Source organism: Synchiropus splendidus, chromosome 10 (genome assembly GCF_027744825.2).
Source record: "Synchiropus splendidus isolate RoL2022-P1 chromosome 10, RoL_Sspl_1.0, whole genome shotgun sequence".
In the NCBI taxonomy this organism is placed as follows: Eukaryota; Metazoa; Chordata; class Actinopteri; order Syngnathiformes; family Callionymidae; genus Synchiropus; species Synchiropus splendidus.
In genome coordinates, this window is record NC_071343.1 from 11,369,553 (window position 1) to 11,393,675 (window position 24,123).

At 44.9% G+C, this 24,123-nt stretch overlaps 4 protein-coding genes across 16 annotated transcripts in view; 2 read left to right on the forward strand and 2 right to left on the reverse strand.

Moving 5' to 3' along the window:
* Positions 1–569: 569 nt before the first annotated feature.
* asnsd1 (asparagine synthetase domain containing 1) lies at positions 570–3,782 on the forward strand. The gene is made up of 5 exons (XM_053877206.1): positions 570–619; positions 758–833; positions 946–2,328; positions 2,666–2,847; positions 3,262–3,782. Exons 3-5 carry the CDS (start codon positions 991–993, stop codon positions 3,506–3,508), a joined length of 1,767 nt encoding a protein of 588 aa, XP_053733181.1. The 5' UTR covers positions 570–619; positions 758–833; positions 946–990; the 3' UTR covers positions 3,509–3,782.
* On the reverse strand, positions 2,951–6,976 carry zgc:136439 (uncharacterized protein LOC678627 homolog). Its single transcript, XM_053877207.1, has 8 exons — positions 6,673–6,976; positions 6,025–6,114; positions 5,084–5,163; positions 4,885–5,000; positions 4,320–4,417; positions 4,009–4,077; positions 3,776–3,834; positions 2,951–3,698 (listed from the first exon to the last, which is right to left on the reverse strand). Exons 1-8 carry the CDS (start codon positions 6,967–6,969, stop codon positions 3,578–3,580), a joined length of 930 nt encoding a protein of 309 aa, XP_053733182.1. The 5' UTR covers positions 6,970–6,976; the 3' UTR covers positions 2,951–3,577.
* A 663-nt stretch (positions 6,977–7,639) lies between these two features.
* On the forward strand, positions 7,640–13,938 carry slc26a2 (solute carrier family 26 member 2). Its single transcript, XM_053876165.1, has 5 exons — positions 7,640–7,746; positions 8,604–9,214; positions 9,317–9,607; positions 10,644–11,092; positions 12,212–13,938. Exons 1-5 carry the CDS (start codon positions 7,680–7,682, stop codon positions 12,972–12,974), a joined length of 2,181 nt encoding a protein of 726 aa, XP_053732140.1. The 5' UTR covers positions 7,640–7,679; the 3' UTR covers positions 12,975–13,938.
* A 2,847-nt stretch (positions 13,939–16,785) lies between these two features.
* The window catches only part of usp9 (ubiquitin specific peptidase 9), a 30,561-nt gene continuing 23,223 nt past the window's right edge, over positions 16,786–24,123 (reverse strand). For 3 of the 13 annotated variants that reach the window (XM_053876149.1, XM_053876150.1, XM_053876151.1), the window contains exons 38-48: positions 22,803–22,926; positions 22,439–22,664; positions 22,221–22,353; positions 21,894–22,079; positions 21,346–21,566; positions 21,179–21,267; positions 20,946–21,102; positions 20,420–20,632; positions 20,159–20,188; positions 18,841–18,939; positions 16,790–18,765 (exon numbers count right to left, since the gene is read on the reverse strand). In XM_053876149.1, coding sequence (XP_053732124.1) covers positions 18,532–18,765; positions 18,841–18,939; positions 20,159–20,188; positions 20,420–20,632; positions 20,946–21,102; positions 21,179–21,267; positions 21,346–21,566; positions 21,894–22,079; positions 22,221–22,353; positions 22,439–22,664; positions 22,803–22,926 — 1,712 coding nt within the window. In that variant the 3' untranslated portion in view covers positions 16,790–18,531. Of the gene's footprint in view, positions 18,766–18,840; positions 18,940–20,158; positions 20,189–20,419; positions 20,633–20,945; positions 21,103–21,178; positions 21,268–21,345; positions 21,567–21,893; positions 22,080–22,220; positions 22,354–22,438; positions 22,665–22,802; positions 22,927–24,123 lie in introns of all 13 variants that reach the window. The other 10 variants (XM_053876154.1, XM_053876153.1, XM_053876152.1 and 7 more) reach the window with 10 other exon arrangements.

A 24,123-nucleotide genomic window follows, 5' to 3' on the forward strand; every position in this document is an offset into this window, starting at 1 on the left:
GTTCTTCATCTCGTTCGTCTTGCCGGACATTTGCGTGGGAAATGACCACCTTGGTTTTGACATTTCGAGTGAAATTCCAGATTCATTCAAGATAATAGAAATACATTTTTAAAAATGAATGAATAAAAAAATAAAAATCCTGTGCAACCGCAAGAGAGCAGGGGGTTTAGGCAATTGTACTGTTTATAGCTGTACAGCAGGTGGCGGTGTGTACACTCAAGCTTTTTCTAACGCGCCATTGACTTCAAAGAAGAAGAAGACTTCCTGTTTCTTCTTCCTCGTGTGTTTACAGTCTTCAGCTAAACTGGCTATAACACCGCTCTCACAGCACAATGTCTTTAAATAGTGGCGACTTGAAGGCACCGACTGATCGGAAGGAGGAACTGGACAAGAAGGTAGTAAACAACATTGAATACATGAACTCATTATTTATTTTTATGAATATAATGTGGTTGCTTAACATTTGAATGCTTCGGAACTTCGGAAGTGAATTCAATTTTACAATATACTCTGTTGTGTTGTCTTAACGGCCTCTAAATAAATCAAGCAACCGATGTCATTTCAGATCAAGGAGCACAATATAGCAGTGGACGAGCTTTCCAACCTAAATAAGAACAGGGTGAGTGAGTCGACTCTGACTGACAAAACTGCTCGTCTTTAGTCAAATTTTCAGTCGTGATATAAAGCGTATGAGCAAACAAAAAGATGAATAATAATACTTAATAAAACATGCAGTGACCCGCCTTTTGTTTTTCAGAAAGTTTACGTCCAGCAGAGGAACAGCAACATTTTCTTTTTGAGCGACAGAGGACGCGCGCTGAGTTCATGTCAGAGTAAGAGGAGTGGCTCTTTGTTTTATATTTATTTATTTATTTATATATACATCTCATGGATGGTTGAAGGGTGGTGATACTGAAACGACCGCTTGATGCTGTCTCTCTGCAGAAGAATTGGATGATCTGAAGAAGGAGCTGCAGGACCTGTGACGTCATGTGTGGAATCTTCTGTTGTCTGAGGGTGTCGGCCGCTCGGTCTGAGCAGAACAAGGTGGTGCAGCAACACCTCAGCAGACGAGGACCAGACCACAGCGGCGAACTGATCGTCAATGGTGCCTGTTATGAGTGTTTGTTCTCGGCTCATGTTCTCCACATGAGAGGAACTCTGACACCTCAGCCGCTTCAAGATCCAGCTGGAAACATCCTGCTCTGGAATGGAGAGGTTTTCGGGGGTTTGGAGGTCAAACCATCAGAGAACGACACCTCTGCAGTTCAGGACAGACTGTCATCCTGCAGCTGCCCCGGAGATGTGCTCTCAGTCCTCTCTGAGATCCGTGGGCCCTGGGGCTTCATCTACTACCAGAGAGCTGAACACTTCCTCTGGTTTGGAAGAGATTACTTTGGCAGGAGGAGCTTACTGTGGACATTTGACACAGGATGCATCACGTTGTCCTCTGTGGCGGCCCAAACTTCAGAACCAGCTTGGCAAGAAGTCCCAACTGTGGGTGTGTACAAGATTGACCTGCAGAGGGTTACAGAATCTGGCACGGTGACAGTCGAGCTCTACCCCTGGTCACCTGCAGGGGGCGACCATCCGCTCTCAGTGTTTCAGTCTGCATCTGCGTGCTGCACCGTTTCCTTGAATCAAGATGACCTCGTTCTGAAGTCCCCCATCTGTCCTTTAAATACCTCCATCCCAAACTTGTCGACGGCTGTGAAATCTGACTGTGATACCAACATGGGAGAGCTGCAGCTGCTTTTGTCAAAACAAGAAATAAATGAAGATGTGGACGCTCTCCTCAACGTTCTCAGTGAGGCTGTGAGAAGACGTGTTCAGTCTTTGCCCATCCACAAAGAGTCCCAAACCAATGACCAGGCTGTTGTCGCTATACTTTTCTCCGGCGGGATTGATTCTATGATGCTGGCGGCTCTGGCGGACCGCCACGTTCCCGCACATCAACCCATTGACCTCCTCAACGTGGCATTCAGACTGCAGGAGCCAAAGAAGCCAAAGGTGTCCGCAAATAAAGCCAACAAACCTACGGGTGCGAATGCAACGCCCTCCCCCTTTGATGTTCCAGACAGAATCACGGGTCGATGTGGCCTCCAGGAATTACAAGATCTAAATCCGGGCAGGCGATGGAACTTTGTGGAAATCAATGTGACGCAGGAGCAGCTGCAGACGATGAGGCAGGATCGCATCTGTCACCTGGTGTACCCGCTGGACACGGTGCTGGACGACAGCATCGGGTGTGCAGTGTGGTTTGCAGCCAGAGGGGTGGGTCTGCTCACCCAGCACGGTCACCAGAAGAGCTTCTCATCGTCTGCAAAGGTGATCTACATCTGTTTCAGTGTCACTGTGGGGCGATCTTCATCGCTTTCCTTGTCTAGTTGAACCTACAGTGGCCAGCCTCAGAATCAGAATCAAATTTATTGCCATGGTCAGTGGGGATCCCACCAACTAGGGAAGTGTTTCGGAAGTGCTGTCAATAAATGAAATAAATAGAAATATATGAAATAAAATAGCCCACAAACGACATGACAACAACAACTCACCATGATCCCGCCAGCTACTGACTGCTGCAGACCAGTGAAGGGATAAATCTGATAGTCTCGTGAGGATAATATGTTATGCTCCACTTCTTAAGACTTTTGTTTTTCATCTGCAGGTCATCTTGACTGGCATAGGCGCGGACGAACAGCTGGCCGGTTACTCTAGACACAGAGTCCGATTCAAAACATCTGGATATGAAGGACTGATCCAAGAACTGTCCATGGAACTGGGCCGGATCTCCTCCAGAAACCTGGGCAGGGATGACCGAGTCATTGCTGACCACGGCAAGGAAGCTCGGTGAGTATGAGGGTTGGTACCGGTGATGTCGACGGCTCAGTGGGTTTTATGTTTAAAACAGATCCATAAATCTGAATCACTTTCACCAAAAACTGTTCCCGCTTGTTTCACTATTAAAAACATTGTGTGGGAAAAAAAAACCAATGAAGAACAGGTAGTATTATATTTATGGAAACATTTGAGAATGCCAAGTCAGTGAAACACATACTAAGGATAGAAATAACTGTGTAAAAACATTTGATAAAAGGTGTAATTTATTGTATTGCTTCACAATTTTATCCAACCCCAAATTCAAGGAAATGTTGCTTGTCGTGGTTATTCATGAAACACATATTGATTGACAACAGTATTGAATGAACTTATAAGTCCAGTTGAACGTTCAGCTGAGTCAAACTCACACTGGTGCGGCTGCAGGTTTCCCTTCCTGGATGAGGACGTGGTCAGCTACTTGAATGCCTTGCCAGTGTGGGAGAAGGCGGATCTGACTCTACCTCGAGGAGTTGGGGAGAAACTACTCCTGCGTTTAGCTGCCAAGCGTCTCGGCCTGACCCACTCGGCCGTCCTGCCCAAGAGAGCCATGCAGTTCGGCTCCCGCATCGCCAAGATGGAGAACGGCCGCGAGAAGGCCACGGACAAGTGCACGCGGCTGCTCACTGGTTAACTGGTGCAACTTTTTTAAAGATTAAATCATGATTTCAAAGAACAGCATTGCAAAATAAAGATTACAGGCTCACACCATGTATGACTGCACGTCTTGTAGTTTGTCTCTGAAGTAAAGGTCACACTCCAGATACGAGGACAAATTTCCAACATCAAAACGCCCGGAGATGTGATAAGCGAAAACTGGTGCCCTGTGGACGACAGCAAAACCAGTTCAAACCACATTGTTAAATACTTCCTGCGGCTGGATAACGGTGGAAGGAGCTACCGAGGAATAATCCACGAGACAAAGTTCCCAGGAGCATCTCTCTGACCGATGGGAGCATCCTGCAGGGTCAGAGGAAACATGCCATAATGTTAACTCGGCGCCCAGACATTTGGTTTGTATGACTGCCACCTAGCGGCTCTTCCAGTTTATCACATCAAAACGTGCTCTTGCACATTATTAAGTGTATTAAAGTGAAAGGGACAGTGTGTTGACTCTGAAGGATAGAATTTTACCTTCTTCTCTTCAAGGAATGTGTCCAGATAGTGGAGACTTTTCTTCGAGAGGACATAAAAGCACGGGCACTTGAAATATAACGGAGAAAGAAATGAGACGGGTGAGTTAAAAAAAAACAAAAAACTAAGTCTTTTCAACAGAAAACATAAGAAAAGCAACAACAGAACAGATGAACTTCAGAGTATAGTAATAAATATATGGATGTGCTTGTCCATTTGAGATGAGATCACAACATTTCCATTCATTTTCCAGTTTTTCATGACTATCAAGGTTAGCTCAGACTGACAGATAACTAATGTTCCTCACTGACCGCTCTCCGTGATGGAGTCTCCGTCGGAAGTGGCTTCTCTTTCATGCAGACAACACGATGGTCAGCGTCCACCTCCAGAATTCCATACTTTTGAGTTTCTGCACACAAAACATGTTGCATAAAAACGACGTGGCATGAATGTTATATGATTGAAAATGCCTTTTCTTTGTGGTGGGCATGACCTCGATAAGTGTGAGGAGGCGGAACCAGGGCCTCTTATCAGTGCGCTTCCGGGGCGGACCTCTAGACAGGTGTTCCTCTGTGTACTCACTCAAAAGCTGGAGGAAGTTCTCCAGGACAATGGAAGTCTGGGACTCTTTAGTTTATCCATCAACAGACCTCATAAGAGCGGTGGTAAATGGATGGATCAATATTTGATTTTCTTGCTCCCTCATCTCATAGCAAGAGTGATTTTCAGTCCCATAATGCAAAAACACAAATGGCAATGGAGCATCTGCCTTGTCTCATGCATCAGCAGAACATGTCAAAGCAGGTAGTGAAAATCTTCAATTTGCAAGACATTGCCTGAATATTTATAAAATATATATAAAAAAATGTTGAATACCTTGGTCTGCGCACTGATATGAGAGCACCAGACAACTGCTGTCTTTCTCTGCTTGTAGGTGAGAGAACCTCTCCAGCACCCGACGGACACTGAAGTCTTCTCTGAAGAGCGTGTCACTTCGGCGTTGCGAAAGAAAAGCAGTCAGAAACAGGGCGGGATCATTCACTATGCAACACGGTGATCATGCAGCTTCACTTACCCGCCGATAACCACGACGTGGTCGTCTATCTGGAAGTGCTTGATGGACAGCTGCAGGCACGCCACTGCACCGAGACGATTCTAGTCCAGGTGGTTAGGAAAACAATAACATGTAAGTGCAGCTCTGCGTTCTGTTGAGTAGAAGCTGTTTTATGATGAAACTTATTAGTGGAGTTTGTCTCCAGCATCATTATTTGTTTATGTCTAAATCTAATAGTTAACTAAGTGTATAGATGAGAAATTCAATGTTTCACGTCTCTGGTAGAAGCTGCTCTGCCAGCTTTATTTAGGGGTTAAATTGAGCTGTCTGACTGCTGTATCTCATGTCTCTAACTATCTATTCTCCAAATCATGATACAAACTGTTTCTTGTCTGTTGTCTTGTGTGATGAAAAACCTTTTCACTATTCTCTCTCATAAATGGTTGTTTTCCATTGCCTTATTGAAGATTTTGCTCATACTTTGACCGCTTTAGAATTTGTTGATGGTCCCTAACTGATGCCAGGTCATAGCATAAGCGTTGCGCAAGAGGACAGCGCCGCCAATATGACTCAGAGTCGACCAATGTAATTATGAAAGGTTCCCTGTATTAAAAATAAGTTAAAAACTACGATCGTGAACCGAAGTCCACCAGGCTCTCCACAACTGTCACACCGCAGAGCTGGAGAGTACGGTACATCGTCGCCTTCTCGTCATGTCCACGTGTGTACAATGCAGAGAGTGAGCCACGTGTTTATCGAATTTATCGTGAGATGTTTTTGGCGGTATATCGTGTACGATAGTTTATCGCCAATCCCTAGTAAGAACCTATTCCAGTTCGGCCACTTAAGTCAGAGATAGTGAGTTTACAAACCCTCAAATCAATATGTCCACAAGTCCTAAACAAAAAAAACAAGAGAAAAGGCAGGTGCAGCAAAGCAAATGCTCTTTGAATGTGACTCACATCATTACTAGTTGTCTGATCACAGAGGATTTGGACGTTGGGGAAATGGGCTGCCCACTCCTGGAAAGCACTGAGGTAGACGGCGTTGGTCTGTGGAGCAAGACACTTTACTTTGCACTTTGCCAGAGACAGGATTGAAGGTGAACTAACACCCGGTTATGCATTTACAGATGAATAAACAAAAATGGCAAGACAAGCACAAGTGCCTTCTAGAGCAGATGATAATTTTGTTTGATCATGAGGTATTAAACACAGGCGTTATTTAATAACTTGCCGTTTAATTAAAAGTGGTGATATTTTGAGTCGAACATCAAACAAATCAGGAGGAATTGTAAGGTCACAGACTGGGAACTTATGATGGTAACTAAACATTTATAGAGCCAAAAATAACTGTCAATGGCGGAAACTCTTTTTATCGTAGAATTTAAGTGAACTGTGGAGTCTACACCAATGTAAAACAAACATCAACTTTGGAACTATAATGTTATCTTGCCTCTTTGCGTCCACATGGACAGGTATATCTCATAAATAAAGATGATTATGTTCAATAAAAAAAAAAAAACAGACCATCTTAATGAAGCAACAACAGTGTTTACACAATGTTAGTGCTAATGTTCAAGACAGTTATTCTGGTGGCGAGATACTGACCACTACATAGATGCAGTCCACACCGCCGGAGTCGCTCAGTGCGCGGACCCAGTGAGATATCAATGCCCGGTCACCCACCGGCAGCAGCGGCTTCGCGACACCGGCCAGGTGCGCGTACCTCCCGCTGCGGTCAGACAACACGTCCTTTTGAAGCCGGGTCCCGTAACCGGCAGCTAGAATTACCGCCTTCATGAGAGAAACGCTTGTTAAAATTCGTGTCACACGCAAAAGGCAACTTGGCTCGACATAAAAAAAAGAGCTAAAGAAGTTAGCAATAAGTTCGAGCCAGTTTCGCATGCGCACTCTGACCGCTGCACCTCGACTTCCGGCTTGAATGTGGACTTCAAATTAAAATAATGACGGAAATCTATTCAGAATTTTGGTGTTTGTCTAAGTAATCCATCCATTTGTCCATCCACCCATCTTCAACCGCTTTTCCGTTGTCGGCTCATAAGTCCAAATGCATAGATTTTCTAATGGTGCATTCTCGTTCTCCCCAGATGTTTACTTTCCAGCAAACGCAGTTTTTATTTCAGATTTTAATAATTATTTTGCCATTATTTTTATACAGGTGAACTTTGGTAACGTCAGAGAAGATAATTCCTTCATGAAGTGAAATGAAGTTAAACCTAAATAACAGCGGTGAACATGATTTAGTTGGTACATTTGAGTAAATTTATTTAAATATATTACTATATGCTAATGTGTTTTTATTTTTCGTATTTGTCTACACTCAACTGTGTGTCTCCTTGACCTTATTATTGTATTCACTAAACACAATCATGACACAGCAAACCCTGAATCAACATGAATCTGTCTGATTTCCACCTTTGTCTGCGAGGACTTTGTTTAGAGCTTAATGTGCTGCAGAGCTCCGGGACAAACATTTGCGGCGCTGACGACTCCTCGCGCTGGTGGGCGTGGTCGGCGTGTCGTCATCACGCACGCCCCGCCCGCGCGCACACACACACACACACACTCATAGAGAACCTCAACATGAAATTGGAATGAAAGTTCCACTCTGCGGTCGTAACTTCACTTTCTCCTCTCAGACGCTCCATTTCCGGAACCCAGGTGAGTGCGACCATGTGAAACCGTACTTTTAAAGTCAGCGAGAAGACACGTTTTACAGTTGACGGCGGGTCACTTCGACTTTCTCGACAAGTGTCCACGTTGACGATCTGTTTACAATGGTGCCCATTCAGTGCACTTGACGAGCTCGTTTTTCTGCTCTGACAGCTACTTCACCTTAACCGTCCTGGTTGTTCTCTTATTATCGATGATCATGTGCCCGCAAACACATGTATGTGCAGTATAGTTCCTGTTGCGTTTCCAAGTTAGCGAGGCTGCTTCCTTAGAGCAGTAATCCCGTTAACACAGTGAGCACGCTCTTATCGCTGTTAATCCCATCATGGGTGATGTTTTGAGACTTTATTGTCTTCAGTCTCATTTTCGTGATGCGATCAAAAGCACCACAAGGAGCTTTCAGTGCAACTCTAAACGATGACTCTATGGCTATGGTTTTCCGATGGACTTCTCGGTAGCTTTTGAAAGTAATGTCATTGTTTATTATCAAGTTTATTCCTGTGCTATTATAAGCGTCAAATCTTCACAGCGTCTTATAGATTCAACCATCAGCTCTGTCAACATGAGGGATCTTGCGTGCACCTCCAAGGTGAATGAATGAGTCTGTTATATATGTTGGCCTGTCGGTCTTCTGCGCTCATGGATGAAAGAGTAACTGTTGAAACTAAGTGTAAAGAACTACCCGCCACTCTCAGGCTGCTGAGGCAGCTTCACGTTCAACAGGAAGGAGGATAAAATCGTTTCCCCCCCAGAGGTGCTATGATAGTCACAGCGTCCTATTTAAAAAAATATTTAACATGAGAAAACACTACTTATTAAACGCTCTTTTTGATGCTTTGCTGCAGAACCGAGTTGGATCATGACCCACGGTGACGCCTCTCGCCCGCCGTCGGAAGATGGAGCGGAGAGCGACCAGCCGCTGGTACTGGAGAGGTTGCCGAAGACAACTGACCCAAGCTGGAGGACCTGCATGTCCCGACGGCTGAAGAAGCACTGCTCATGCACTTCAGACAAGGTCAAATCCAAGATACAAGGCTTTGTCCCCATTCTGAAATGGCTGCCGAATTACCGGCTCAAGGACTGGATACTTGGAGATGCCATGTCGGGGTTGATCGTGGGAGTGCTCCTGGTCCCCCAGTCCATAGCCTACTCCCTGCTGGCCAGCCAGGACCCCATTTATGGCCTTTACACCTCCTTCTTCTCCTCCATCATCTACGCGCTGCTGGGGACCTCCAGGCACATCTCTGTGGGAATATTCGGAGTGCTGTGTCTGCTTGTGGGTCAGGTGGTTGACAGGGAGTTGGCATCGGCGGGGTACCTCACCGAGGCCACCAGCAATAACAGCGCCGCCCCGCTGGCTGGCCTTGTGAATAACAGCGTGGACCCAGCGTGTGACAGGAGCTGCTATGCAATAACAGTGGGAGCTACAGTGACTTTCACAGCAGGGGTGTATCAGGTGAGTCAGTCTTTTTGTTGCAACTTAGTGGTACTAGTTTTGCTTCTTTTTATGTGAATTACATTTTTATTTGTGTTATTCCACTGTTTCATTCTCTCTCAGGTTCTGATGGGCGTTTTCCAGGTTGGCTTTGTGTCCGTCTACCTCTCCGACTCGCTGCTCAGTGGCTTTGCCACCGGAGCTTCTCTGACCATCCTCACCTCCCAGGTCAAGTACCTGCTGGGTCTCAAGATCCCCCGGCCGACCGGCTGGTTCACTCTGATCAAAACCTGGTACGGCGTGTTCACCAATCTGGGGAAGACCAACATATGTGACTTGGTGACCAGTCTGGTGTGTCTCCTGATCCTCATCCCCACGAAAGAAATCAACTATCGCTTCAAGGACAAGTTGAAGGTGAATGCTTTGGATTTGTTTGGCTGAAATGTCTGGTGTCATCTGGAGAGAAATGAAGAGCGTCTAACAGATCGAAGTTATTATCAACAGAAGCATCTCTAAACTTTGAAAATACATGGATGAAAGTATTACCATTTTAATGAATGACAACTTTGATTTAAGAAATATTGCACTAAAATAAGTGTCCAGACATGACATTTCTCACTTTCTCTAAAATGAAGTGGCATACAGGAGGTATTGTTCAGTAAAAAAAAAAAAAGAAATGAAGCAATAAAGCAAAGGCACAAGCATCTACTGCACTCGTGTGCAAACATGTCCACCTTAAGTCAACAACGCCCAAAAAATAATTGTCTTTTAATAAGTTAAGCTCATATCCTGTCTGACGTCGACTGACTCCAGGACGACCCCTCCCCTCCTCGGTCATGGTGTCAGGGAGAGACTGGAAATATAATCCTTGTTGAAACAAGAACATCTCATCGAAAACAGAGAAACACTAGGAGGCGACCACATGGAACTCTGCGAGAGAAGTTTCTCTTTTGCACGTTGGCTTCAGTATTTGGCAACTGAATGATATCATTACTCAGCATTTTTAAAATCTGCTTTAATGCGTGAGTGAGAAATGTTTCTTGACTCAAGGGTGAAGTTATTGTGAAACTGTCTGATACTGTGCTGGCAGTGAACTGGTCACTCCGCCTTTTTCTACTTTTGTTAATAGATAATAATAGTGACTGATGACATTTTAATGTGCAGTGATGAATGAGTTTGTTTTGCCTTACTAAGGTTTTCTACACTTAAATTTAATTTTTTTTCAATGGGGTGCACCTGGACCTGTTGGACTGTAGAATCTTCCCTCTGTAAAAAAAACTTGATTCACAATGAATCTGCCTTATATGGATGGACTTATGACTTTTCTGTAATTCAAATGAACCTCTTCAAGTCCCAGCCGTGAACAAAGATACTGTTTGAAATACAAGAAAGGAACTGGTTTGTTGTGGTAACTGAAGATGAGTTTGACTTTTCTTTGCCTCTTCAACAGGCTCCCATCCCATTTGAGCTCTTTGTGGTGATCATTGCGACCCTTGCTTCCCATTTTGGCCACTTCAACGCCGACTATGGGTCTGGTGTAGCTGGAGACATCCCCACTGGCTTCCTCCCTCCACAGCTCCCCTCCTGGTCGCTCATTCCCAACGTGGCCGTCGACGCCTTCTCCATCGCTATTGTGGGATTCGCCATCACCGTGTCGCTGTCGGAGATGTTTGCCAAAAAGCACGGCTACAGCGTGGACGCCAACCAGGAGATGTACGCCATCGGCTTCTGCAACATCATCCCTTCTTTTTTCCGCTGCTTCGCCAACAGCGCCGCCCTGACAAAGACCCTGGTCAGAGATTCCACAGGGTGCCACACTCAGCTGTCGGGGCTGGTCAGCGCTCTGGTCCTGCTGCTGGTCCTGCTCATCATAGCGCCTCTCTTCTACTCTCTTCAGAAGTAAGTCGCATAAACATAACAGTCCTTGTGTCGCTACTCATAAAACATTTTGAACACAAGATACACTTTTAAAGCAGGAACCGACCACATAAAACTATCAATCTGTTTTGATGGAATCATGCTGTGTCTTCCACCTGTGTGTGTTGGTTTTTTGTCGTTGACAGTAGCAGCGGTTTAACATAAATACGATTGTTGTGCTTGTTGTGTATGTTTACATTACAGCTTTCCAAAAATAATCTCTCAACAATCATAGATGTAAAGTGCAAAGAGAGTCGTTTTCGCAAATGAAGAAAAAGGCTTTTCTGACTCAACTCTTAACTGCTCAGTTTAATGGACGCGAATGTGTCCCGCCAGTTTGGCTGCTCTTTTGAAAGTCGACTAGTCACTCACTACTAGTCAGAATGTGATTTGTACAGGTTCATGATTGTAGCGTGAATAGACATTTTAATATGTGACGTTTTTGGGTTGTGATCCCAGAGGCTCTGCCATTTCTGCTTTTACTGTGGATCCTGCAAAGGCCCTCATAAACATAGAAAGAGAGCAATGACATCACGACTAGACTAGTCGAGACTTATGAACCGGTTGGTGACTAATAACCGTAGCTTGGCCACCAGATGCCGCCATATATGGAACAGTACCTGGGTCTTCATATGACCTTTAACATAATGTTTTCTTTTATATTCAAATTTATTAACGCAATTTACATATTACATTTCTGGGATGCAAACGTTAAAACGCTGGGAAATGTAAAAGCAGAGATACTCGATGATAGAAATTATGATGTGTATGATGAATTCCCTGGTGAGGCAGATTTGCTTCCATCACAATCCAGTCAGTCAATAAGCCTTTCATGAGATCCGTGTGACCCTTTCTGGTGCTTAAAATGGAAGCGTGCGGTTAAAAAACAACTGTAATCTGTTCGTCAAATATGTTTTTTTAGGGCGGTTTAGCGCATGTGACAGAAATCGCACGCCATCACTGTTGACAGTGTTCAGTCACAGGACACTTTGACAGCCTGCGCAGGCACAGCACCCTCTAGTGTTGATCCCTTGTAATCACCTGCTGTCCATGGAACAAGCAGACTCTTTTATCATCTCTCTCGCGATGTGTCCTCTCCAGGTGCGTCCTCGCGGTCATCATCGTGGTCAACCTCCGCGGAGCTCTTCGCAAGTTCACTGAGATTCCCAGCATGTGGCACCTGAACCGCATAGACACCGGTATTTGGCTGCTCACCATGGCGACCTCCGCGCTGGTCAACACAGAGCTGGGCCTCCTGGTGGGCGTCCTGGCATCAGCCTTCAGCGTCATCGGCCGAACACAACGGGCCCAGATGCTGGAGTTGGGCTGTGCCTCCTCAAGAGAGCATTACGAGGATCTCACCGCCTACTATGGCCTACACACTCACCCCGGAGTCGCCGTTTTCAGATACCAGGCTCCAGTCTATTACGCCAACCAGAGTCTGTTCAAAAAGTCCCTCTACAAATGCACGGGGCTGAACCCGGGCAAGGCTCGGCGGAGGATGCTCAAACTCAAGCGACAGAACGGTGAGAAAGACGCGGTGGAGGCGGACGCGTCCACCAGCGTGACGCTGGACGGCAACCCTCCCCGCAGGCTGCACAGCGTGGTGATGGACTGCAGCGCCGTCTTGTTCCTGGACAGCGCCGGTGTGAACGCTGTGAAAGAGGTGCACAAAGATTACGGCGAGTTAGGGGTGAAGGTGATCCTGGCTCAGTGCAGCACCTCTGTGGTGGATGCGCTAGAAAGGGGCGGGTATTTTTCAGACCAAAACGGAGGAGAGAGGATCTTCTTCACCATTGCAGATGCTGTCCGATACGCTCAGAGTCACTCCGTGGCCAACGGAGACTGCGACAGCAAGTGCTGAAGGGACGATCGGTCCAAACACGAAAGTTACATTTTCACGGCCTGAATTTGTGCCTGGAGTTACCGGTGAATCTACGACACCTCAAGTGCTTCTCACCTCCATGTATAGCTATTATTCTGCGAGCATCATTGAGGACCTTCTGGAGAATCACTTAGTTACTAATGCTGTGTGTCACTTTGAATCAGTTTGGTCGTTTACAAATGGAGACACGGTTTGTTCTAGAGTCAGATTTGTCTGCATGTTGAGTTAGGATATCCAATATTGACTATTTATACAGAGAGCGTGTACGTTGGCGTTAAAATAGCAGTTACACGGAAACAAAAAGGGAAGGATGCCTGATTTGGGCAGAAGATTGTTGCTGAGAGTTTGTGATGGCTCTTCAAATGTTTTGTATGTTGATCAGCCTGTTTGCAAGGTTCGTGCCTCAACCCCACCCTCCTGTTTCTTTTTTGTCAACAATGAAGGCCAGATCTGGAGCAGTGTGAGGAGGCGAGCCGATCAGATGACGGCTCCATCGAGTCACATGCTTCTCAATGTCTGTGAACAAGGAGATGCACCGTCCATTGTACTGTACTACAGTAGCTCCCACAGTTGCTTGTCAATACAACCAACTCTGGTGGAAACAAAAATGATTGAGCAGGTGTAAAGAAAATGTCTTTCTTTTCTCTGGGTCATTTTTTTTTTTTTTTTAACGGTACAGGGAAGCAACCATGTCATTCGCCAGACTTTTGTATCTGCAGTAGTTTTTGTTTACAACCATTTTAAATCTTCGTGCCTCAAGCTCCACCATGTGACTTAAGCTCAGGGTCTTGTGTGACATTTTGAAGAATTCAGTTACAATCACGGTTGTTTTGGGACTGTTTACTCAGGGCAGCGAATGCTCTTATTTAAGCAAATATCTAATGTGGACTGGTACAAAGTTAAAGTTGTCTTTGGAGATTGAATCAACCAGTTATTGGATGCCTGTTACACCTGCCTTTCTGTACATATTTCATAAAGAGTGTCACTCTAATGACTGTCTTTTTTTTGCTTTCGCATTTTCAGAAACAATGATGCGAGGTTTCATTGAAAGTCTTTCAAATTCAAGATTTTAGAGCAGTGGGCTCTAAAAATGAGGACAGTTTCATGACACTTCACCAGCCCATATACAGTGGTGCCTCGGTTTTCGAATGTCTTGGAATTCAAACAAATCATAGTTCGAACAAAAATTTCGCAATTTTTTTGCTTCTGATTTTGAACGAAAATCCAGAACTCAAACTCGCCTGAAAAAAGCTGGAAAAAACATAAAGTGCGTGGACCGATCAGCTGACCCACGACACGCTTTGTTATTGTGTATAACGCAGGCTCTGTATGCAGACGTGTCCCGTTAGCTCCATTTACTGACTGTTTTTTCTTCATATTGAGGTGAAAAACCTTTCCTGTCTCCTCACTGGACCGTGGTAGAGTGTCACAGGGGAGGTGCTCGCTCTCCACACACACTCCAGGGTTTGATGTCCTGTTGTGGGCTGGAGCTGGGACAGGGATGAGGCGAGTCTGGGACAGAGCTAAGTTACTTGGTTTATGACTTTGTCACAGCCAAACTGCACAGAAGCGCACATTCAGAGCTGGACACGCACCGGGCACCTCTTCACTTCTGGAGAGACGTCACTCACTTGGCAACCCCTCCCACATGCAGCGGCCACACACATAGAGGAACAGCGCACCTGCAGCAGACACTCTACATTCACTCATACAAAAGCGCATTATTTCTTTTTCCATTCATTGTAATGGGAAAAAATTGATTCAGATTACGAACAAATCGCTTCTCGAACAGCCGTCTGGAACGGATTGTGGTCGAGAACCGAGGTACCACTGTGTGTGTGTGTGTGTGTATATATATACACATACACACTCAACAACAGGTATGGAACCAATTGTGATCGCCAGACCACGTGACTCACAAGCAATGCATCATGGTCAGGCCTTTACCTGGGGAGACGTCTAAGGACGCCCTGTGCTGTGAAACATGAAAAGATGGACACCCTATATTTCCGATTATAACTGTATAATGCACTACTCGTAGTGTTATCACACTAATTTCCATGAAAAAGGGTGTTTCCGCCCGGTAATTTCGCCGAATATGACCGAAGTTCACCGATTCTACAGCCTCGCACCGGTAACGAGGCCATCGCGGTGGCCGTATTTTGTTACCGGCGTCATCTCCATAGATCTCAGCCACCGCCTTGTACGAATGTGTCTTGGTTATTGTCCACTCGAAACATGTTTTTCTCACCTCACATGACCTTTTCGGCTCTAAAATAATCCCGTGACTCACTTATTGTCGCATACACGCGCGCTCCATTTCAGTCTGTTTGCAACGGGAGTTTCACTCGCACACTCGCGTGGATATACAAGTCAGCCAATCACCGAGCTGTCGCTTGACGTCCTCGGATCTCATTGGCTGAACGCCACTATTCGGAAGGAGGCGGGTCTTGCTGGAAGTTAAATCGTAAGTTAATAAAAAATGGCGCAAGACAATGAAAACAACACACAACGGCATCAGGTAAGTTATATTTTCAAAAGTCTACTCAATGTAGGCGTTTGTCAAGTAACACAGTAAATGAATCGAGGTGTTTAAAGACAAGGCCGCCCTCTGCTGACTATTCGAGGAGTCACATTTGCTATTTGGTTCAAAATTCCCCAGCAAATAAAGCAAAGTATTTCAAGTTTTAATACCTTGCACTCACTTATTATGTTATTCTATTATACTGTTGTGACGCAACACCTCTTGATGCGACGTTATTTACCTTTATTGTGAAGGAATCCACCGGATATGCATAGCACTGTCCTGTCCTTTTTATTTTTCTTTACTTTTTTCGTATGCTTCTTCCCGGAAAATGTGTTGTTGTTACGAACCAAACGAGAAAACAAGAGGAGAGTGACACGGAAAAGACACAAGAGCAGTGTGTAACTCATTTATGGACGAACAGGTGGTCAACAAGCTGAAAGCGCAACAATTTGTCACAATGAATATCTTCAGGATTCAAATGTGTATTGCAAATTGTAATAAAAAATCAACATTAGTACAATGTGATTTTCTGTCTGCTCATTTTTACTGTCTTTCTTTCTGAGTCTGAAGTCTATTTCAGATGTATTTTTATGTATTCCGCATGTATTTTTTTGTCAAATGAAGATCGAATCTAACGTGGTCTACATAAGTTAGTAACTTTTTTTTTAAATCATTTTACGGTGAAAAACGTATCTCCTCAAATACACAATTCTTGAGATTCGAAGATAAATGTTGTAGTTTTTTGGTTTCGTTTTGCTAAACATGTTCAGTGCATGTCCTATGAAGTGGGCGGAGCTGAACGTTAAGCTCCGCCCCGTTCTCCAGGCTGCATCCAGGGTAACTTGACTGAGATCGGACTGGTGATCTGTGCCTGCGTGAGCTTCTGCTGTGTCACAGATGTGAAGTCTCCTCAGGAAGAAATGAAGACGATCGTGTCACTGCGTTGGTCCACTGGCCTTTGTCGTTGTCATGTACTATAGAAGTTACGAGTTAAATACAAGCAAGTGTGGCTTTGTTGACCCTCTCCTCATCGAATAGCTTTCATAGAACAGAAGAGAATCCATCAGCATTGTACATATTCATGAAAGGAGCTGTGACGAATGTGACTTGGACACTAAATATCTGTGTCAGTTACTTTATAGCAGTGGACCAGCAACTATCTTATTTCACACTTTAATAATGACCTTTGGGTGCACCATGTCTTAACACCCCAGAATCATTTTTCTTCTAATACGTTCTGCTTTGCAGGAATGAGGTTCACGTTTGACTAAAAAAAAACTCTGCATGTGGGTTGAAGTCCCGGGAAAAAGCATGGTTCGTTTGGTCTGATGTGGTCGGCCCAAAAACACCTGACCCCAGACATGAAAGCAGAACTGGCAAAGAGAAGACACACCAGACAAGATTCCATGTTCTTTATTTGCTAAGGGCGCAACGCTTTTTTGTTATATTTCTGTGCACAAAAAAACCTCACAAAGTGAAAGTCCACATCGCGACTGCAGCTCCAGAATTCAACGTCACACCATGGCCAAAACAAAAGTCGGCAAAAAACAGGGCGCAAGAACTCTGTACAGTCAATATCTTCTTTAAAAATAACAACAAGGACAAAATGTTCCTCTTAAATCAAATTCTATTTTTTTAGTGAAATACAACAAAATAAATTCTATAAAATAAGAGCAAAAATATTTAAATATAATACGGTGGGCAGAATATTTTCATTTGCAGGAGTATTTGGTTTGTTTTAGGCAAAAGAAAAAAAGAAATACACGCATTCAAGTTACCAATTAAATACAGTATTTACCGATGTTTTACTCCTACAGAGTGGACTAGACCAGATGCTGCTGTGGGATCAGATCCAGAGGCCCGATGGCACCCTGGGGGGGAAAAAACATCTCTAGGGAAGAGACCCAAGCAATGACACCAAAAGGAGCTGGCGCAGCAATCCCGTTGCATACGTTTACTTTTCGGGACTCCTAATGATGAAAGAGCCGTCTAACCCACCGTAAAAAAAAAAACAAAAAAAACTGCCCAATAAAGTGAAGTCTGAGGATAAATATGGAAAAGCCACTTATTCTTACATCGCCTCAAAGTATTGCCCCTTGTTACTGATCAACTGAAGAGATGTGTCGCTTCTTAAAGAAGGCGCTCCCGGGAGGGCGGTAGAAGGGGGGAGGAGGAGGGAGAGGGGGGGCTACACTACTGTGGTGGAAGCCATGCTAAATGTTACAGCTTGTTAACTAGAGCTCCAGAGAAGAAAGAAAAAAAAATAACAAAAACAGGATCTGAACTGCTCAACTGGAGAACAAAAAAAAACAATAGGAAACAAAAGAATTAAAGGCAATGAGTTTCAGAACAATGTTGCACCACTGCGTTTTCACATCAATCACCGTAAAAGTCCACCCAGTCATCTCGAATCTCACACTAAAACCAGCCACAGCGCGTGTCGATCTGGCAGAGGGGTCAAAGCAGAGGAGGAGGAGGAGAAGAAGAATGAGAACAACAGCCTTCTACAGTTGAATGACCGGAACTGTCTGGTGTTGGAACGAACTGGACTGCAGAAAAAGGTGTGATAAAACAAAGAGGACCTCTTGTCATCTTAACAGTTTTTTTTCAGGGCGCAATTTTTTTTCCCCCATATTATTTATAATATCCATTTTTATGATCAGGTTTCGTCTCCCAGGAGCCAACCCTGCGCGGCTGCTACTGGAGGACCAACAGTCAAGAGACGTTAACAGACTATGTACACCGTTCCCCGCCGTCAGCTCTGGGTACATTTCTTTTGCTTTGTCCGCTCTCTCGCCTCTGCAGCCGCCAACGGGCTCCTGTCCTGTGTGATCAGGCAGCCCCAGGCCAAGGAAGAGCAGGAGATGGAAGCGGCCCGTGGAGGTATTGGGGAGGCTAGGCTCTGCCCTGTCCTGGGACCGGTGAGCGGAAGGAGACACTGAAGGATGAGAAGGAGGAGCGCAGGACGTTGGAGGCTCGAGGCACAGCAGTGGGAGGAGGGGACGGGGGCTACTCCTCAGGCAGGGCAGGAGCTGGGGTGGAAGTCGGAGCAGGGGCCACCTCCTCTGTGCGCTCCCAGTTCTCTTGTGCGCGCGAGCCTGGGCCAGGACTGGGACCGGGGCCCGGCACGGGGGTCTGTGTGGGTCCAGGGGTCGGAGCAGAGGCGGGGCCAGGACGCTGAGGGTTGTTCATGTGCTGGGCAGCGGGGCCCGTGTACGGCTGCCCGTGAGGATGGTTGTTCTGCTGGGGATGAGATGGAGAGACGTGACACAGATGTAGGTTGGTGTTGCCCTGGCAGCACCAATATCCCCAAGTTACCTGCTGAAACTGAGCGGTTCCAGGAGAATGTGGGTACAGAGACGTGTCCTCTGGGGGGGAAGAATCCTGGTCATCAGGTGCTTCTTGCTCATCTGGCTCCTGGAGGACAGAGTATCACAGAGAATTCAGTCTCAAGTACTTGTTTCACTTCGCAGTCAAACACTTGTCAAACAGGGTGAGTGTGGTCAAAACAATTTGATTTCGATTCATGATCCCATCTCGGTGAAAATGCCGCTTTTGAACCTGAATGTTTTTCAGAGACGCAGTCCAAGCTATTGCTAAATCTCATGCTTTAGTTGGCTTCACCACGACGCCCATCTTTACCCGTCCAACATTAAACGTTGGCGTGCTACGGCGACGACAAAATCCAAGATAGAAAACCTTCAATTTTCTGCCAATCAGCCTCCAACAAACATAAAAAAATACAAAAACTAGAGCTTGAAATCGGAGAATCAAGACTGGGGCTGCACAATATTTTGATCTTTTTACTACGTGTCTTCAGTTGTGTACTCAAAGGCTTGATGTGATGAGGTGAGACATGCACAAAATTTATATATTTAAAAAATCTCATCTCACTAATAGCTTCCATGATGCTATTTGATTTTTCAATGTTACAACTGACGCTAAAGTAAAAGGCGGAGGAAAAGTACACTGCCTTATTGAATACATGGAAAATCATATTACTACTAATAATAAATTAAAAAAATCCAAGAGTGGAAAAAAATCCAGGAAGTGAATTCAATACATCCTATGCAGTACTCTACAAGGAGCAGATGAAGTGCCTCAGTAGCAGAGAAAAGTAGTGCCTCCAGAAGTGAAGTACTTGCTATGGTGAATGACATCTGATGCTCAATGAGTAGTCTCTCTATAGTAGTGCTACTTTAACACGCAGAGGTGCATCATGATCACAATAATAGAAGATACTAATGCGCCAAAACATCCATGAGAAATTCCCCAAATAAAAAACAGAGAAGGATGTAAACATGACGGAACAATAATATGCCAAGTGAAAGCCACCACACAACTACTGAGTTATCCACAGTCAAATGCATGTTTTCATGATATTGTGCAGCCCGGAACACAAAAATAAAGACAAAGGCTAATTGTTTTGCGGCCAATTGAAGAAGGTAGTCGTGAAATATACATATACAAAATATATACATACGTAAAAAAAGAATCTCAAGGGTGCGTTGTATTTTACGTCGATGAGACTCAAGCGAAAACAAGCGAGAAGCTGAAAGCTTCGCAAACTTCTTTACCAGCTCAAGATATACTGAACAATTGACTTCATTCATGTTGTGGTGCCTGGAATACTGACCTTCCCTGGGCTTCCCTGAGTACACTTGAGCTGTGTATGAAATATTACAGGAAAAGCGTGTCATTGGTGGGTTTTCTGATCAACAATCAACAGACTTAGTTTCAGACAGAAATTACATTTGCATACAACGCACAAGTCATACAAATTCAGCTGCTGTTCATAATGCAGGGACGTCGACTGGCGTGTTTGAGGCTGCATGATATCAGGGAAACATGTGATCATGCTCAGTAGCGCCACCTCAGAGAAGGAGGGTGTAATTACCTCCTCGGGACACAGTTCGCAGGCCTTGGCCAGCGTCATCCGTGCGCTGTGCGAGCGCTCCAGGAAGTAGCCGTTGGAGGTTTCGTTGCTTTGGACTGGAGGAGACCAGTTATTGTAGGTGTACTGGGGATTCCCCGTGTAGGGCCGCCGCTCCAGCTCGTCGCCCAGCCACTCCACGGCCCAGGTCCACTTCCGCTTCAGGTCACCGTTACTCTGTCGACCCACAACATCATCACAATACGCAACACTTCCTGATGAAGAGGTGCGGTCCTCATCTGTCCTGCACTTACTTAGGACCTTCTGTCACGTTTATTGCCGTTAGTAATTGTCATTTCCACACAATACCTGTTGTTATTAGTAGTCACATTTTCAATATATCTATCCAGTCATTCAACCATCTAGCAATCCATTCCTCTGCCCATATTTCGACCAGTTTGTTTGAGGCACTTTTTTCTATATTATTATATATTATATATATTGAGGTGTGGCCGTCTCTGCTGTCATCATGGAGGCCAAGATCACGTACCTGCAAGATCTGGTAGGCCACCGAGCAGTTAGTAAAGAGCGCCACCATGCATTTAATACACTGGTAGGCGCGTTTCTGGTAGTGGTTCTTGGAGCGCTGGATGGTATCAAAAAGACCGTCTCTGTCGTCGGGGATTCCCTTCAGTACGTTGTGGATCCTGCGTGACAAAACACCAGGAAGGGAGAATCAGAGCCAAGTCCTGCCCTGCCCTGGGACTCTGCGATGGTACTGACCTGTGAGTCTGCCAAGAGTCCTCAATGAGAAGGATCTGTAGCAGCAAGTCCAGGTAAGGCCTCAGTTCATAGGTGTAAGAGTACGCAACCTGTGGACAGAACACGATCCGTTAAAAAAAAAAACGGGCTTCTGTAAAGCAAGTCAAACGTCAGAGGTTATGCTTTACCTGCCAGAGCAGCTCGCTGAGCACAGTGGAGGAGAACTGAGGGTTCTCCCAGCAGTTGAATCGAACCAACTTAACCGTCTCCTCAGAGTTGCTGCAGTCCTCGATGATCTTCTTCACGTAGCTGGTCCTCACGAAGAGGAGCTCCGCGACCACCTGCTGCAGCGGCATCACTGGGGCAGTGAGGTTGGGATCCCCATAGGGGTTTGGGAGTGGGGGGTTCCCTGAAGAGAAAACTTGACGTTACATTTACATCCGAACAAAGCAAGCTGATTCACTTCCCAGCAGGAGAAGGAAGCGCTCAGCTCTGAGTCGTGCCAATCCAGCATCAAGACCCAGAGTGGCAGGTTGGTCAATCACAAGATCGTGAGCAAGGATGAGGATCATCTTTGGGCTTCAGTCTCATCAATACCATTTTATTTATATTTTTATATATATATATATATATACGTATATATATATATATAAAAGTTAAGACTTATTAAAATACTTGGGGTTTTTTTAACGTCTACAAACATTTTTTTTCATGACTTCATGAAATCTAAATTCACCGTTGATGGAGGACTGCATGCGTGACGACACATCGCAGCAGCGGACCAGTTGGGAAACCACCGTGTAGAGCTTGCCCAGCTCAGCGTACTGGTACTTGATGGGAGGTCCTGGACCCTCGTCCAGTGCTACCATCATGAACGTGGCAGGGACATTGAGCTTTAGCAGCTGGGTCTTCTCTGCCAGGCCTGTGAGCAGAAAAAAGGCAGATATATTTGTATTATCTTCACTTTTTTTTTTCTTTTACAATATGAGAGTGCAGCAGGGTGACGGCAGGCTGATGGCTGAGAAGCAAGACACTCATGACAGCAGTGACGGCGGATCCTTACCCAGATTGGCATACATGACAAAAAGGTTGAAGTACTGCTGCAGGTGACGGCCGTGTTCGGAAACCTCCCGTCTGAGCAAGTGGAGCACAGCTCTCAAAAGGTGGTCGCTAAGACTGAGGTTATCACAGCCCTGCTGAATAGAGAACGTGAACATATTAGTCACTGCATCAAAGTCGAGGCACTGTGTCATGAGAAGAAAGCGAGTGAGTGAAACGCACCTGAGCTGTAGATCCAGGTGAGGCAGTCGGGGAGGGGCAGGGTCCGTCTTGCAGGGAGAAGTGAGCGATGAAGACTATGAGCTTGGAAAATGCGCCTCTGACCTCAGCGCTCGGGCATTCGAGCAGGTACTCGGAGAAGCGGTTGGGGTACGCAAACAAAACGTTGTGTGCAAACCAATAGCGTACATTCTTACTGTGTCTCAGCAGGATGCAGAGGGCGTCGTACCTGCGACCAAAAACAGTGTAGTACTCATGACCTTGGGTTTCATGTAGCATTGCTTTTTCCAAAATACATGCGGTTCATTCAAACTGCCAGTGAAGTGTCCTGATTCAAGACCAACAAAGCAAAAAAGAGCGGACATACCAGTCACTGGCAGGACCCCGTACTACTTTCTTTGTGTGAAAACCGGTGCTGAATAAGAACCGAGCAGCCAGCTGAGCACTTATCATAGCAATCTCTTCCGCCTCTGGCAGAAGGTGTTCTTGTCCTGAGAAAACAGACAGCACTAGTTAGAGATTCAGACACTCAAACAACCTGTGATATTCGACGAGTCACAGACTACCTGAACAATTAGTCAACTAGTCGACACACGATGTGTACAGGCTGACGAACACAAACATGTTTGATTGTGGCATTGCAAATAGAATATACATAAGAAGGTATGTAACACGTGTTTAATGTTGTTGTCAGGCATTTATCATCTTACAGTAAATTGTGCTAATAGCAAGAAGACGTCATGACTAATGTCCCCGTGGACGACTAATTTAACAGTGGATTATTGTCAACTAAGCCCACCAGTTGTTGCAACCTTAGAATCATCTAAATGCCGAAGTAATTTCCAGACATCATCAGACTGAAAAAGTGATCCCCGATCAAACATTAATTGACCCAGAGATCATTAGTGTAATAATGCAGTGCAGGTCTCTGCAGCTGAGCATCATCATTCCAAATATTATTTTTAGATATCCAGGAACAAGAAAAGAAATTATATTTTTAATGACAGCTCCCAAAGTAGACACAAGAGCTTTGAAATACACAACAGAGATCAAAGGAGAGATCAGCAATGCATCCTTGAGCTGGTTTTAGATCAGGACAAGGCTGAAGCATCTAGCCCTGCTGCACCAATGAATGACTACTTTGATAGTCAACTAGTCACCGACTACCTTCGCGATTCGTTGGCTTACGACATGTTGCAGAACATGGCAACATAACTGTAGTGTTGTAAAGAGAGTACGAATAAATATGTGAGAATGGAATTAGTTGTGAACACTTGCATAGTGTTACATGTTGTTTTAAACTATGTTTGAATTTTATTATTTCACAAACAAAAAAAAAAAGGTGATATACATTTACTTCGAGCACCTTGACAATAACATTAGACGAGACTATCATATGCACATTTACATGTGTAGAAGTGGGTAAGTTAGACACTGGGTTGTGTGCTATGACGCTGGAAAAGAAATCATCATCACATTGACCAGACTTATCACTACGTTTGTCCTTTTCAATAAAACAATTTAAATTCAAATAATAGTGATTTACAGCTACAAGAACCTTCAACTCTTAACCAATACATATACTGAATTCTTTATCTATTACACGTTTACGTTTAATACCTTTCAGAATGAGGCAGTTCCTTTGTCATTATATTACTTTGTGGTGTTATTTATACTCACACTATTGA